The 13,671-nt window shown below is 38.5% G+C and overlaps 2 protein-coding genes across 3 annotated transcripts; one reads left to right on the top strand and one right to left on the bottom strand.

The window, feature by feature from the left end:
* The first annotated feature begins 7,037 nt into the window (after nucleotides 1-7,037).
* On the top strand, nucleotides 7,038-10,792 carry LOC149389887 (putative protein disulfide-isomerase A6). The gene is made up of 11 exons (XM_089621978.1): nucleotides 7,038-7,310; nucleotides 7,550-7,634; nucleotides 7,748-7,845; nucleotides 7,980-8,035; nucleotides 8,358-8,475; nucleotides 8,557-8,584; nucleotides 8,677-8,768; nucleotides 8,874-9,030; nucleotides 9,852-9,976; nucleotides 10,059-10,158; nucleotides 10,365-10,792. Exons 1-11 carry the CDS (start codon nucleotides 7,147-7,149, stop codon nucleotides 10,428-10,430), a joined length of 1,089 nt encoding a protein of 362 aa, XP_089478104.1. The 5' UTR covers nucleotides 7,038-7,146; the 3' UTR covers nucleotides 10,431-10,792.
* A 12-nt stretch (nucleotides 10,793-10,804) lies between these two features.
* Nucleotides 10,805-12,870, bottom strand: LOC149389888 (pollen-specific LRR extensin-like protein). Of its 2 annotated transcripts, none has more exons than XM_089621979.1 (4): nucleotides 12,631-12,870; nucleotides 11,768-12,018; nucleotides 11,376-11,476; nucleotides 10,805-11,303 (listed from the first exon to the last, which is right to left on the bottom strand). In XM_089621979.1, the coding sequence occupies exons 1-4, from the start codon at nucleotides 12,671-12,673 to the stop codon at nucleotides 10,805-10,807; spliced, it is 894 nt and encodes a 297-aa protein (XP_089478105.1). In that variant the 5' UTR covers nucleotides 12,674-12,870. The 2 variants fall into 2 exon arrangements, with proteins under 2 accessions (XP_089478105.1, XP_089478106.1); XM_089621980.1 differs by having other exon boundaries at nucleotides 11,768-12,203.
* Between the last annotated feature and the right edge of the window lie 801 nt (nucleotides 12,871-13,671).

The following is a 13,671-nucleotide window of genomic DNA, read 5'->3' on the forward strand; positions in this document are numbered from 1 at the left end:
GGAGGCGATTCGTAAAGCTCCGTCAGATGAAAGACGGCGATTTGTAAACCGACGCGGAGAGAGTTTCGATCGCCGCCGAAGAAGAAACGGAAAACCCGTCGTCGACGTTGTCGTCGCGGCAAATTTTTATTACTTGCCGCTGGACCGACGCAGTGGAGGACGATCGTCTCCTCATCTTGGAAATCAAAAGTGACTTCTACGAGCTCTTCCTCAAAAACCGATGACGATTTAGCTCTGGGAGAAAATCCGTCACTCATGCTAGCTGAGACTTAGAGAAGAAACTGATCGGGATAGCCTCTCATTAGATAAGATTGCCTTTTGTACCAGGCAGATTTTGAATATTTCATACTCAGACTTAGAGAAGAAACTCAGCGACATTGTTTAGTGACAGTCATGGATTCATCTGTGATTTTGGTGTTCATTTCCTAGATTAATCTATAATCATCCCTTATTTTTAGGATAAATTACACTCATGCCCCCTGAACTCGGAGGTCGGTAACAACTCACCCCCTGAACTTGAAATTTCCACAAAAACTACTCTGATCTTTCAATTTTTTTGAATTGTGCCCCTTCCGTCTATTATTTGCCGTTACCATCCATGACAAACCCACGTTTTCGACACGTGACCCATCAGCGAGGTCAAATTATGATAATACCCTTCAGTAACCAAATTATATATAGAAATCCCTAACCCTAAAATCAAAATCCCGCACTTGGATCTGATGTGATCTCTGCAAACTCAAATCGATGGCGTCTTCTTCGAAATGTGGAGCTATCGGCTTCGATGAAGGAGAGTCCGTCGATAAACGTCGGATTCCTCGCTGCTACTGTCGTGTATTGTGCGTCGAGCGAACGACCTGGACGTGTGACAACCCAGGAAGGAGGTTTTATGGCTGTTCAAGGTTTGAGGTACGTTGTTCTTTGTTTGTATTCGCCGCTGCTATTCCTCGCTGTTTGTTTGTATAAAGAGCAAATAATGTTGGGGGTTATTTACAGAAGAACAGGGACAGGGGTTGTGGTATGTTAGAGTGGATTGATCCACAAATGTGTAAAAGGTCTTTGCAAATTATTCCTGGATTATTGAAGAAAATTAACAAGCTAGAAGCACGGGAAACAGAAGATGTGTCGGAGACGAACATGAATAATGAAGTTGACATTGAGCTGAAGAAGCTGAGGGAAAAAATAGGGGATGAATCGCGCAAACTGAAGATGTATATGATGGTATTATGTATTGGTGTAGGTTTTATTTTGATGTTCAAATAAATCATGTTTGTACTTAACATTTTGTATGTGTGCAATTTGGACGAGTTTTATCAATGTAATATGTAATGTGGACAAGTTTTATCAATGAAATTTGGTTTGTTGTGGTGTTAGTATCCTTATGAGTGTTACTTAGTTCAAATAGTATTTAAATTGGACAAAATGAATGGCATTTAAACTGACTGTAGTTGTTAGTTTAAATGGACAAAAGTAATTACAATAGAAACATGAATGGACATCAAAACATTGAAATGGACAAAAGACCAACCTGTTCAGTTTTAGATTCCAAAATGGACAAAATATGTTCAGTTTACAACCACAGTTATGCTACCACATACATTTTTTCCTACCAATTTCACCCAAAATAGTACCACATACAGTTTTAGCTACTAATTTAATGCAAAAGAGTTCCACATATTTCATATCAACCACAGTTATACACAAACACATAAGCTAAAATAAATTTCTCGGGCGCAGTACATTCTTTCTTGTTGGAACCTTGTTCAGTCTCGGACTGCGCTGTAATTTCAAACATTACAAATGGTTAGATAAAGTAATGATGGTTGATACTGACTTAAAAAGTTAGCAACTAACCCTCAGCTGTGGTTGTGGATTGACTTGGTGATGTCCACGTTGAGCCGGTCCCTGTTGAGGGGGAGGTTGTTGAGATTGACCCTGTTGAGTTGGTCCACGTTGAGCTGGACCCTGTTGAGCTGGAGGTTGCTGTGATGGACCCTGTTGAGCTGGAGGTTGCTGTGATGGACCCTGTTGAGCTGGAGGTTGCTGTGATGGACCCTGTTGAGCTGGAGGTTGCTGTGATGAACCCTGTTGAGCTGCAGGCTGTTGAGCTGGAGCACGTTGAGTTGGAGCGCCTCTACTAGCCTGTTGTGCATCTCTAGCCGCTCGCTGTTCAGTTCTCTGCACGATTAGTTTAATGGATTAGATAGCAAGATATCATGACTTTAAATTTAGCACATTAAGCTTACCAATGCATCTTGCTGCCTTCTAAAACATGTTTTTAGGTTGTGTCCATGTTTTCCACATCCAGAACATCGTACTGTGACGTATTTACGACTCATTCTGGTTCCACCACGTGGAACTACCTCATCATGCTCCACCCTCCTCCACTTTTTAGGTCTCCCTGGCTCGGCTCTATTCGGTGGCATTCTAATCGGTTCTAGCCCTGTTTTTGGCCATTGCTCGATAGGGTTCAGCGGACTGATCATGTATTTGTATGCACTCATGTAAGCGGCCTTCTTGTAGCAATCATCCACATACATTTCCAGTTGCTGATGTTTTTTCCAAATACATGCAATGGCATGAGCACATGGAATCCCTGAAAAGTCATACAAAATTAGACACGCCATACTAAATTATCTGAGTAATGAGTGAATTGAGTACCTGACAAGTCCCAACAATTGCATGAACATGTTCTTCTATTTAAATCAACCGAGTACATACTCCCATACATGTTCTGGACTCACACTGCCCTAGTACCATTAAAGGACTCACACAAGTTGTTTAGTAAGATGTCACACTTGACAGTTGTTCTGAAGTTGCTCCTAGCCCAGTGTACTGGATTCTTTTCGCACAACCAATTGTAAGCCTCTTCATCCTCTGCCTTGATCATATCCATTTCTTGAGAGAATTTGTGTTGAGAATACGCCTTTGCTGCTGACATTACCTTTTGTTTCAAAAATTGTCCCTTGAAAACCTGCTCAGGAGGTTCAAATATAAGTAAGAAATAAGTAACATGGTTTCATTGTTAGACTTTGAGTGAGAGTATTTATAGCTACCGATCTAGAGAAGGAAATAAACGACAACAAGTAGAAAGAGACGTAAACGACACGCAACAGATAAGACACGCTATCTATATAACAAAAGTCTCAAGGATTCCTCAGCTCGCTCGCTCCTCAGTGCAGCTCGCTCCTCAGCTCGCTCGCTCCTCAGCGCAGCTCGCTCCTCAGCTCGCTCGCTCCTCAGCTCGCTCGCTCCTCGGCGCAGCTCGCTCCTCAGCGCAGCTCACTCCTCGGCGCAGCTCGCTCCTCAGCTCAGCTCGCTCCTCAGCTCGCTCAATACTAACATTCATACATAGTGGTATATTATTGTAAGACATTACCTTCGTGAAATTGGATTGCAAGTGCCTTGCACAATGTCGGTGTTCTGCGCCTACAGAACCGGCTTCCCACAGTCCATTCAGGGCTTCCTTTAACCCTTTCTGTTTGTCAGTTATAAATGTCCAGTGATGTCCATTGTGTATTTGCACATCGTCTTTCAAATAGTTTAAAAACCACGCCCACGAGGATTTGCATTCTGACTCCACCACCGCAAAAGCGACTGGAAACATGCTGTTATTGGCATCGATGCCAATGGCTGTCAATAGTTGACCTGTGTGATGTCCTTTGATGTGACATCCATCAAGCCCGAGCACAGGTCTACAACCCTCGTTGAAGCCAGATTTACAGCCGGAATAACAAATGTATAGCCTTTTAAATATAGGCCTACCTTGTTCGTCGGCCTCAGTCAGGAATTCGACAGTTGATCCTGGATTAGATCGCTTGATCTCTGCACCATAGTCCCACAAAGACGCATACTGTTCTTCGTACGTGCCTTCAATCACTTTGGTCGCAAATTTTTTTGCTCTATAAGCCTTCATCTTTGAACAGTCTAATACAAAGTCCTTTTGTACTTTCTGCATGAAGTTGGTGGCTGACCAATTGTCATTGTCTTTGAAAGTATCCATGTACTTGTTAGACAACCATCGTGAAGTGGCGAACCTATTCTTGTTTGTTCTGGCGCAAGTGTGCTCAGGCACATAGGTCTTTATTGCAAATGTGGTCATCTTACCTAGTTCTGATGCATAACAAAGCCAGTTACAGTTCGCATCTTTGCAAACTGCTCGCACTCTATTCGGGTCGTTGACCTTGAAGCGAACTTCCTTCCCTGATCTGATAGAGTATTCTCGGATGGCATCTTTGAATACACTTCCACTAGGGAATACTAGGCCCAATTTGAGCTGAGGACAACCCATGTCGGTGTCTTGTCTGAACTCTTGAAACTTTGGCAGAACCTTCTTCCAAACCAAACCACCCTTGTCTTCATCTTCGCTAGACGACTCATGGTGTAAGTTGATGTTCTCTTCGTCGTTGTAGTCACTATCTGCAGCCGACACTGGTTCATCATCACTTAAAGGTTTTTTTTACCTTTGCCCTTTAAACAACGCTCTACAGTCACCCCGTCCACGGCCACCTCATCTTCACTCTTCTCAAATCCACTATCTTCCTCAACAACTTCAGCGTCCTCATCATCCTCTGCTTCTGCTTCACCATCTTCTTGAATTTCTGGCTGGCTGAAGGGCTGTTGACTGTCATCAACTTGGCTGAATGGCCGTTGACTCTCATCCACTTGGCTGAATGGCTGTTGACTCTCATCCACTTGACTGAATGACTGTTGACTCTCATCCACTTGGCTGAATGGCTGTTGACTCTCATCCACTTGGCTTTGTGGGTCTTGACCCTCATCGTGTTGACTGAGTGGCTCTTCAATAACAGCAGGTTGACTTTGTGGCTGTTGACTCCCATCCACTTGACTGAGTGGCTCTTCAATAACAGCAGGTTGACTTTGTGGCTGTTGACTCCCATCCACTTGACTGAGTGGCTCTTCACTACCATTAGGCTGACTTTGTGGCACTTGAATTTCATCTACCTGGCTTTGTGATTGTTGACTCTCATCCAGGTTAAGTTCAGTCTCTTCAAATTTAGCTTGACATTCTTGAAATACAAGTTCAGGATCTTCAACTATAGTCTCACCCACTTCAACATCTGGAACGTCAACTGTTGGATTTGAGTCTTCTACCAGAAGAAGAGTATGCCCTTCTTCAACTCGGTGATCACAATACAGAGGCAGTAGAAATGTCCTCTCAAGTAGCTTTCCTACAACACTTAACAACGTACTATCTGAGTCAAGAAATAGAAACTCAGTAGCGTCAGCAGGTACCATGTAATACAGCCCTCCAACAAAGTATCCCAAGTCTTTCTTCAAAATCGCGTCCAACTCCAGTAACGACAACCGGTCAATGTCCATGTGGTCCACATAGTCCACTTTAGAGTCCACATAAGACAGCCGGTCATTCACCAATTCCATCCTACCCCCATGGTGAACTTCGTACGTAAATTTTCCTGACCCAGTCACTGCAGCAACAAAACAAGAAAAAACGTGCCAAAAACAAAAACAATTACTCCACCATACAACTGGTCCCTACACTGGTATTTAAAGTCTGAAATCAAAATATCGAAACCCCCAAAACCAGACAACGACAACAAAAGTGGTCCCTTTATTAAAAAACAAAGCATAACAAATACCAGCAGTGGTCCCAACATTTCACTTTCATAAATACTTACCCACCAACACCCGACATCCTGGATTTATTTATATTTAATCTTGAAATAAAGATCCTCACCATATGGTGGTAAGCGCACCGATGCGTTACTTTGGGAATCGCATTCTTGTTCTTGGACGGAGATTTACGAGCGGTCTTCTTCGTCGGAGACGATTTCTGCTTCTTCTTCGCCGGAGATTGATTTCGCGAGGGTTTCCTACCAGTTTTCACCATTTCGAAATAAATGTCCAATTTTTTCCGAAAATGATTCAACCCGCTTGAAATTAATCATTTAAATTATCTTTAATTCATATCCATGAGAGAATACCAAATACACCCCTCGCTGATGGGTCACGTGTCGAAAACGTGGGTTTCTCATGGATGGTAACGGCAAATAATAGACGGAAGGGGCGCAATTCAAAAAAATTGAAAGATCAGAGTAGTTTTTGTGGAAATTTCGAGTTCAAGGGGTGAGTTGTTACCGACCTCCGAGTTCGGGGGGTATTCTTGTAATTTATCCTTATTTTTAATTCTTATTATTAATGGTTTTAATTGTTCGAGAAAAAATTCGTTATGATATGATGGACAAAAAAAATACTTTTTTGCTTCCAAAAATGTATTTTTTTTTTCTCGTTACAAGGTATCTGGTTATGGATTTATGGTGGAGAGAAAAAACTTTTTTTTAGTTTTAATTTTTTTATTATTAGATAATAAAAAATTATTGTTAAATCTGGACCGTTCATTCTAAGTAGGTAGTAAATGTGATACTAAAATCTAATATTAAGTGTATCCAACCTAAAATTTTAGGTATTTTTGCCGCCAAATCCTCTTTTAAAAGAGAGTGGTATGGCTAGATAAGCTAACTTTTTATGAAATTTCATTAATTAAGCTGCAAATTTATAGAATGATAGATAAAACAAAGTATAATTAAAATAAAAATTATAGTATTTTAGTGGTAACTAGCTTGGTCTAGCGGTAATCTCACACACACCTCGACGGAGAGGTCATGGGTTCAAGCCCCCATGGGATGCAGAAATGCATGGCCCATAGGATTTATTGTAATAACTATGTAATCTTGGCCGATAGTGCCACCTGCGCTTTGCACTGCTGATATATCATGTAATCCTGCCCGATAGTGCCTCTGCTAAAAAAAAAAAAATTATAGTATTTTAATAATAACCACGTCCTTTCCTAAAAGTTTGGTGTTTTTTTTTTTTTTTTTTTTTTTTTTTTTTTTTTTTTTGTTTTGGAAAAGCCTAAAAGTTTGGTTTACTCTAACGTAAAGCACGACAAACAAAATAAATCTACATTTTGATCGAATTAAAAAACAAATAAATCTATTATTTACCCACACTGAACAAAAAAAATTATTTAATAAAATAAAATCCTTTACATTTCTTCTCCCAAAAGATTTAGAAATATATGAGAGAGAGAGAGAGAGAGAGAGAGGCATTTAGTCGTTCGTTAAAAATAGCAAAACCGAAGAAAAAAGAGAAGCGAGAGAGAAAATGTGTGATCAGATCTGGAAATCGAGCTTCGCAACTTTGGCTTTGTTGTTGTTGTTCTTCTTCTGTTCAGTTTTCGCCGAAGATGTCGTTGTACTCACAAACGACAACTTTGAGAAAGAGGTTGGCCAAGACAAAGCTGCTCTTGTAGAGTTCTATGCTCCTTGGTAATTTTTTTTTTTTTTTTTTTTAAAGTTAATTTATTTATTCTTTCATATGTGTCGATCTGATTGTAAGTGAATTGAAGAAGAAGATGAAAAAAAACGTTACCGCGTGGATTGTGATTTTGATGGAGTCTTGTGTTGTTCGATTTATTTGATTATGGAAAAGCTTCGATCGTTTATAAAGTTACTATCGTCTATTGCTTTCAATTTTATGATGATTGAAATCTGTGTGGCTATGGAAGGTGTGGACACTGTAAGAAGCTAGCTCCGGAGTATGAACAGCTCGGTTCGAGTTTCAAGAAGGCCAAATCGGTTTTGATTGGAAAGGTTTGTTTTTCAATTGCATTTCTATTTCGCTGCAAATAACATCATATAATCACGGAGGCAGTTTTTGTGAATTCGATTCCATTGAGTTTGTTAAGTTGTGAATCATATTATAGATTGATTGTGATGAGCACAAGAGCGTGTGTAGCAAGTATGGCGTTTCTGGTTACCCAACAATCCAGTGGTTTCCCAAAGGATCTCTAGAACCCAAAAAGTAAGACCTTTTCGTTCATATCTTTTCCTTTTTTAATACCATTTTTTTATTCAATTTCAAAGACATTTGATCTTGAATAATAGACTTGTGATGAGTTCCGAAAATGCTCATAATTAGCGTTTGATGTTTCTCAGGTACGAAGGACCGCGAACCGCCGAATCACTGGCCGAGTATGTCAACAGCCAAGGAGGTAGCTGCTTGAGTTTTTTTGTTTTATATTTTTTATATTTTATTTTATCATGTTTTTCATTTTTATGTTCCCGCTCTTTGATAAGAAAGTTGGTGATTCATTACTCAAAATTGGAAAATAGAAATATAGTGACAAGTGTTTTGAGAGGCTTGATCTCAATTAAAGGAATCAACCCAATTTTTACTCAAATCTGCTTCTCCTTTGCCTTCCATTTTCTCTTATTTATAGTAGTCGTTAGTTCATTTTAACTGAATACTAATTTCTAATTACAATGTTTCCTTGATGAATCCTAACACTCTCTTTTCCTTTTGTTATTCTAAAGGAACAAACGTCAAGATTGCCTCTGTTCCTTCTTCCGTGGTGGAGCTAACTTCTGAGAACTTCGAACAAGTCGTTCTCGACGAAACCAAAGATGTTTTGGTTGAGTTTTACGCACCATGGTATAATAGTAGTCTTTAAGACTTTTTTTCTCAATAAAAAAAAAGTCTCAAGTTTCTTACTCATTTTTGTGCTTCTTCTAGGTGCGGTCACTGCAAAAGCCTCGCTCCGGTGAGTCATTTATTCGTCAAAAAAGTCAAAACACATCTTTGTCCTTGTTTTCAAGTCGGCGCTTATTAGTTATGTTTATCTATTGATTGCAGACCTATGAAAAGGTAGCGAATGCTTTTAAATCAGAGGAGAGCGTCGTGGTCGCTAATCTCGATGCCGACAAGTACAGAGACTTAGCCCAGAAGTAAGGGAAAAAAATAAAATAAAAATGCTATAATCTCCTACACCGTAGAAGTCAGTAAAGATGTTAGCTGAGTACCATTTTTCTTTTATAATAATTATTTAATAGATATGATGTCGGCGGATTTCCCACTCTCAAATTCTTCCCAAAAGGCAACAAGGGAGGTGAAGAATACGAGGGAGGTAGAGATTTGGACGACTTTGTGAACTTCTTTAACGAAAAGTGTGGAACCAGTCGGGATGGTAAAGGACAACTTACCGAGAAGGTGACTAAAACTGAGCCAAATACTTACATTTGTAATAAATACTTGATAAAAAAGAAATGTAATAAATAGCAGTAGTAACGGGGTGAGTTTTATAATATTAGAAAGGATAAATGTAGATTAAATAGGCAATAGCAATAGTGAGAATATGAGTGAAAGTAAGTCCAACAAAGTCTACTTTGTATTGCATTGTGGTATTGGGTTCATTAGGCATATAGCCATATTTATAGTTTCACATTGCTATATAGCCGACGTTTCGTAAATCTTAGGTAAATAACCACATCCATGTATTGACACGTGTAAATTGACGTAAATAGCCCACCATTTTACTTAAATGAAAGGACAAATCTAGAATGCAACATCATCTTTATGATTATTTACCTAAGATTTACGAAACGTTGGCTATATAGCAATCTCAAACGTTTTAGTTGGCTAATTACCTAATTTTTTGCTTATAATATTAGTTATATATATATATATATATATTATATTATATTATATGTGTGTGTGTGTGTGAAGAAGATAGGTTTATATATATATATATATATATATATATATATATATATATATATATATATATTGTGTGTGTGTGTGTGTGTGTGTGAAGAAGATAGGTTTTCTGTGGAGGATATAGACACAATAATAGTGAGAGTTTGAGTTGAAGGAAACTCCTGCAACGTCAACTTTGTGTTTGTATTGCATTTTTGTTGTATATTTCGGTAGTACTATAAATATTCATATCATGGTACAATAGGAGGAATAAAAAAATAAGTGTACCCTCTTATATAATGTGGTTCGTTAATGGCGATGAGAGGTTTTTTTAGGCTGGGATAGTTTCGAGTTTGGACGCTTTGGTGAAGGAGTTTGTGGCTGCCACCGAGGAAGAGAAGAAGATTGTCTTCTCCAAGATTGAAGAAGAAGTTGAGAAGCTCACAGACTCTGCTTCGAGGTACATTATTGATCTCTGTATCTTAAAGGGACGTGATAGCTGAAAGAATACAATGAAAACTTTGCTTTCATGGGTTTTTCAGATACGGAAAGATGTATTCGAAAATGGCCAAGAACTGTATGGCTAAGGGTTCGGGTTACGCTAAGAAAGAGATCGAGCGGCTCCAACGAATGCTCGAAAAGGTATGTGGATTTCCAAGACTATTTCAATTTTTGAGATAAGATGAGTGTTTTCCTGCTTTATATTCATGTTCCTAGAAAGTAATATGAACTCTGAGGCAGTTTAAGGTCTGCCAATCATGTTAAATAAATATCTCTAGATCTCAAGTTTGACACTTGAATTCTAATACATCGCTTTTTTATTTTTCCTTCTTTCCTTTTTATTTCAGTCGATCAGCCCGGCTAAGGCGGATGAATTCACCCTCAAGAAAAACATATTGTCTCTGTTCGCCTGAGATCTCGACCAAGTCTTTATCGACTCCCCGGGGATGATATTTCTGTTCATCCCCTCGTTTTTTCGGAGTATTTATGCGATGGGCGGTTTTTTTTTATCATGCTTAGTTTTGGGCTTATTATTAGCTTTGATAAAAAGAAAATGTAGAAGACGAATTTTGTTACATAGAAAACAAAAGTGACCCAATAACTCTCTTTTTTTTTTTTCTTACCTTTTTGTCTTTAGAAAGAATAAGAAATGGAGCTTATGAAATCTTTTTAAGCACAGCAGATCATCAATGGCTTTTGTTTGGTCCGTTCTTGAATAGAAATCAAACAGAGCCCAAGTTTGTGATTTGAGTGTCGAAATTACAGTAGTAATCTACGAAGACAAGTGTCAATCAGCGGAAGAGGAAGTATGATCATTCGGTTTCACATCCATATGCAAAACCCTTGACGACTTATCAGCAACTATTGGAGAACAGTCGATGATGCGATACTCATCGTGGTCTTCTTCGTCGACGGCCATGGACTTGATGGCATACTGGCAGGGGCGGTCCTCCTCGGCCTCCATGCAGCTGCCGTGGTGGTGGTGGTGGTGGTGGTGAGACCTCATCTGCACCGACCGCAGCAGAGCCGCCCGCCGCAGATCGGCCGAGTGACAGATGTCGCTCGGAGACGACGGGAACCGCCCCTCCGATGACGTCTCGCAGCTCCGCGATCGCTGCTGCTGCTGCTGGTAATGGCTGTGGTTGTTCCGGTACGGCGACACCGGGCTCGACGGACCGCTCTCGCCTCCGCTCATCACCGCCGCTGTCGCCGTGGAAGCATCGCAGAATCGTGAGTCGTCCGAGTCTTCCGACATCGGCGAGTATTGCTGCCATGAGACATCATCCCTGAAGGAAAAAGAAACAAAAATAAGGACTCGGTATCATCTTAGTTGTCGTTGGGTCGAAGCAAGAAATGACCTTGGATACGACACCATGGCTTCAGACCTCGCCGGAGATTCCAACAGGCTCTCCGGAATCGGATCTCCGACAGTCAGTCCGTTCAAACTTGACGCCATTATCTATTTCACACCACAAGAACAAGCATAACCAGCTCAAAGAATTGTGGGTGATTTTATTTCTACAAGAACAGGCGTTACCAGCGTAGTGTCACAGGCAAAGAAAACGATTGAAAGTTTGAATTAAATAGTACAAAGATAGCATTTTTATACTCGATACATCCCACAGTCACACTAGTAAATATAAATGTCCTTTTGCTTCCATTTTGTCGTTTCCTTAATGACCGAGTTTACAGAGCAGCATGAAGAAAAAGACCCGAAATGAAAAAACAAATAAAAAGTTTAGAGACAGACCTCTGTGAGGTAACGCTTGTGAGAGTACAAATTGTCGATATAAACCTCATCTTCAGGGTCTCTGCTTCTCTTTGCCGATGGAGACGAGGTCGTTGAAGACGAAGCCGAGGAGGAAGAAGAAGCTGAACACCCCGTCTCTGTTCCCATCAAAGCCCAATCCAAAATCCTCAAGCCAAATTTTGATGAAGATACATTGATCGACTTCGCTTTTGTGTTGATTGAAGTCCGAGAGAGAGAGAGAGGGGTTAACTCTGTGTGCGTGTCGTTCGGTTGGTTTTTGGTTGATGCCCGATGGACCGAAACAAACAAACGAACAACCAACCACGTATCAGATCGGGACCACGTTGTGGCTCGGGTACTTTCGTTATTTGATACCTATGCTTAAAACGATGTCGTTTGACTTGAATGCAAGTACTTGGCTTATATTCCTACTAAACTGCAAGTAGGATAATTAAATTATGAAGAAAAAAAAACGCTTTATTGAGAATAATTGCCTTGGAATTAGGTATACACACAATACATAGAGACTGAGAGACATAAATAACACATACAAAGAAACTAGCCTATAAATTCATTCAACAAAATACTTGCACATTGATTTCGCCCAAATTTTCCAGTCACTTTATTATACTCTGTTGTAAATTGTGCTCAGTCAATTAACATTATCACTATCATCAATGGCGATCGAGACTATCGGCAACTCAGCTACCGAATTAGAACCAGAGCTTTTACAACGACGATCTAGGGTTTATCGAAAACCCTAATTTTTTTGTAATCAAGGTTAAAAAAACCCTATGACTTAGACGAATATCAATCAATTTATCAACTCGAATAAAATACGGAAGTCAAATAGGTTAACGAACCTGCACCGACGAGAATGGTCAGCTTCCCGAGAGTGATAGCCATGGCCGTGGCCGCCGATAGTCGAGCTGTCAATTTATATATAGATAGATATAGCTTGTGTGTGTGTATATATATATATATATATATATATATATATATTATTTATCGCCGATATTGCTGCTGAGCAAATCAGCACCGGAACCTATTGAAGTTTGAAGCCAAACGCAAATAGTTGGAAATCGAAAGCCAAATAAGAAAGGGAGCCTAAAAACAACGAAATATCTAGACCGTTAAGTTTGATGGAAAGACATGCGATAGCCTCAGAATTAATGAAAAGTTAATATTTTTCTTCAAACTAATAAATATTAATTATATAATTTTACAGTACAAAAGTTTTTCTCATTAATATATACAAATTATTAATGTTGACTTAAAAATAAATAAAAATTAATTATATCATTTTATAATCCATAAAAAAATATAAAAACCATCTCTCATGATAAAAAAAATTATTATGATAAATTTTTTAATTAGTTGTAATAAAAATAAGGGATAAAATTTTTGTATTATAAAATAATATAATTAATTTTAATTCTTTTTAAGAAAAATTATTCTTAATTTTTTTGGTATTATAAAATGACATAGTTTATGTTTAATTAGTTTTAAGAAAAAATTATTAGAAAAAAATTGTATTCTAAAATGATATAGTTAATGTTTTATTAATTTTAAGAAAAAAATATGATTTTTGTATATTGATGAGGAGATATATTTTTATTTGTTTTATTATAAAATTATGTAATTAATATTTAATTAATTTTAAGAAAACGTATTATTTTTTTATTAATTTTGAGGCTGTTACATATCTTTCCATCCAACTTAACGGCTTATATTTACAGTGCAACTAAAATGTAACATTAGATATATAAGTATGATTTTGTGAAAACATTATATTTTTTTCCCTTTTTTTATGTCCTTCATTTCCATATTTACATATAATTTTACATTTTTAATTGAGGATTGATTTAGAAAACTTTGAATGAGATATTTAGCTAAATAGAATA

Source organism: Urtica dioica, chromosome 8 (genome assembly GCF_054948205.1).
Source record: "Urtica dioica subsp. dioica isolate 48M chromosome 8, U.dioica_male_clone48M_v1_H2, whole genome shotgun sequence".
NCBI lineage: Eukaryota > Viridiplantae > Streptophyta > Magnoliopsida > Rosales > Urticaceae > Urtica > Urtica dioica.

Excerpts from the sequence above, each read along its gene's own strand:
- LOC149389887 (XM_089621978.1), top strand. The coding sequence starts at position 7,147 with ATGTGTGATCAGATCTGGAAATCGAGCTTCGCAACTTTGGCTTTGTTG. Across the intron at positions 7,311-7,549 it reads GTAGAGTTCTATGCTCCTTG|GTGTGGACACTGTAAGAAGC; the intron begins GTAATTTTTTTT and ends TGGCTATGGAAG. Across the intron at positions 8,585-8,676 it reads ACTGCAAAAGCCTCGCTCCG|ACCTATGAAAAGGTAGCGAA; the intron begins GTGAGTCATTTA and ends TATTGATTGCAG.
- LOC149389888 (XM_089621979.1), bottom strand. The coding sequence starts at position 12,673 with ATGGCTATCACTCTCGGGAAGCTGACCATTCTCGTCGGTGCAG. Across the intron at positions 11,477-11,767 it reads ACAAGCGTTACCTCACAGAG|ATAATGGCGTCAAGTTTGAA; the intron begins GTCTGTCTCTAA and ends GGTGTGAAATAG. Across the intron at positions 11,304-11,375 it reads GCCATGGTGTCGTATCCAAG|GGATGATGTCTCATGGCAGC; the intron begins GTCATTTCTTGC and ends TTTTTCCTTCAG.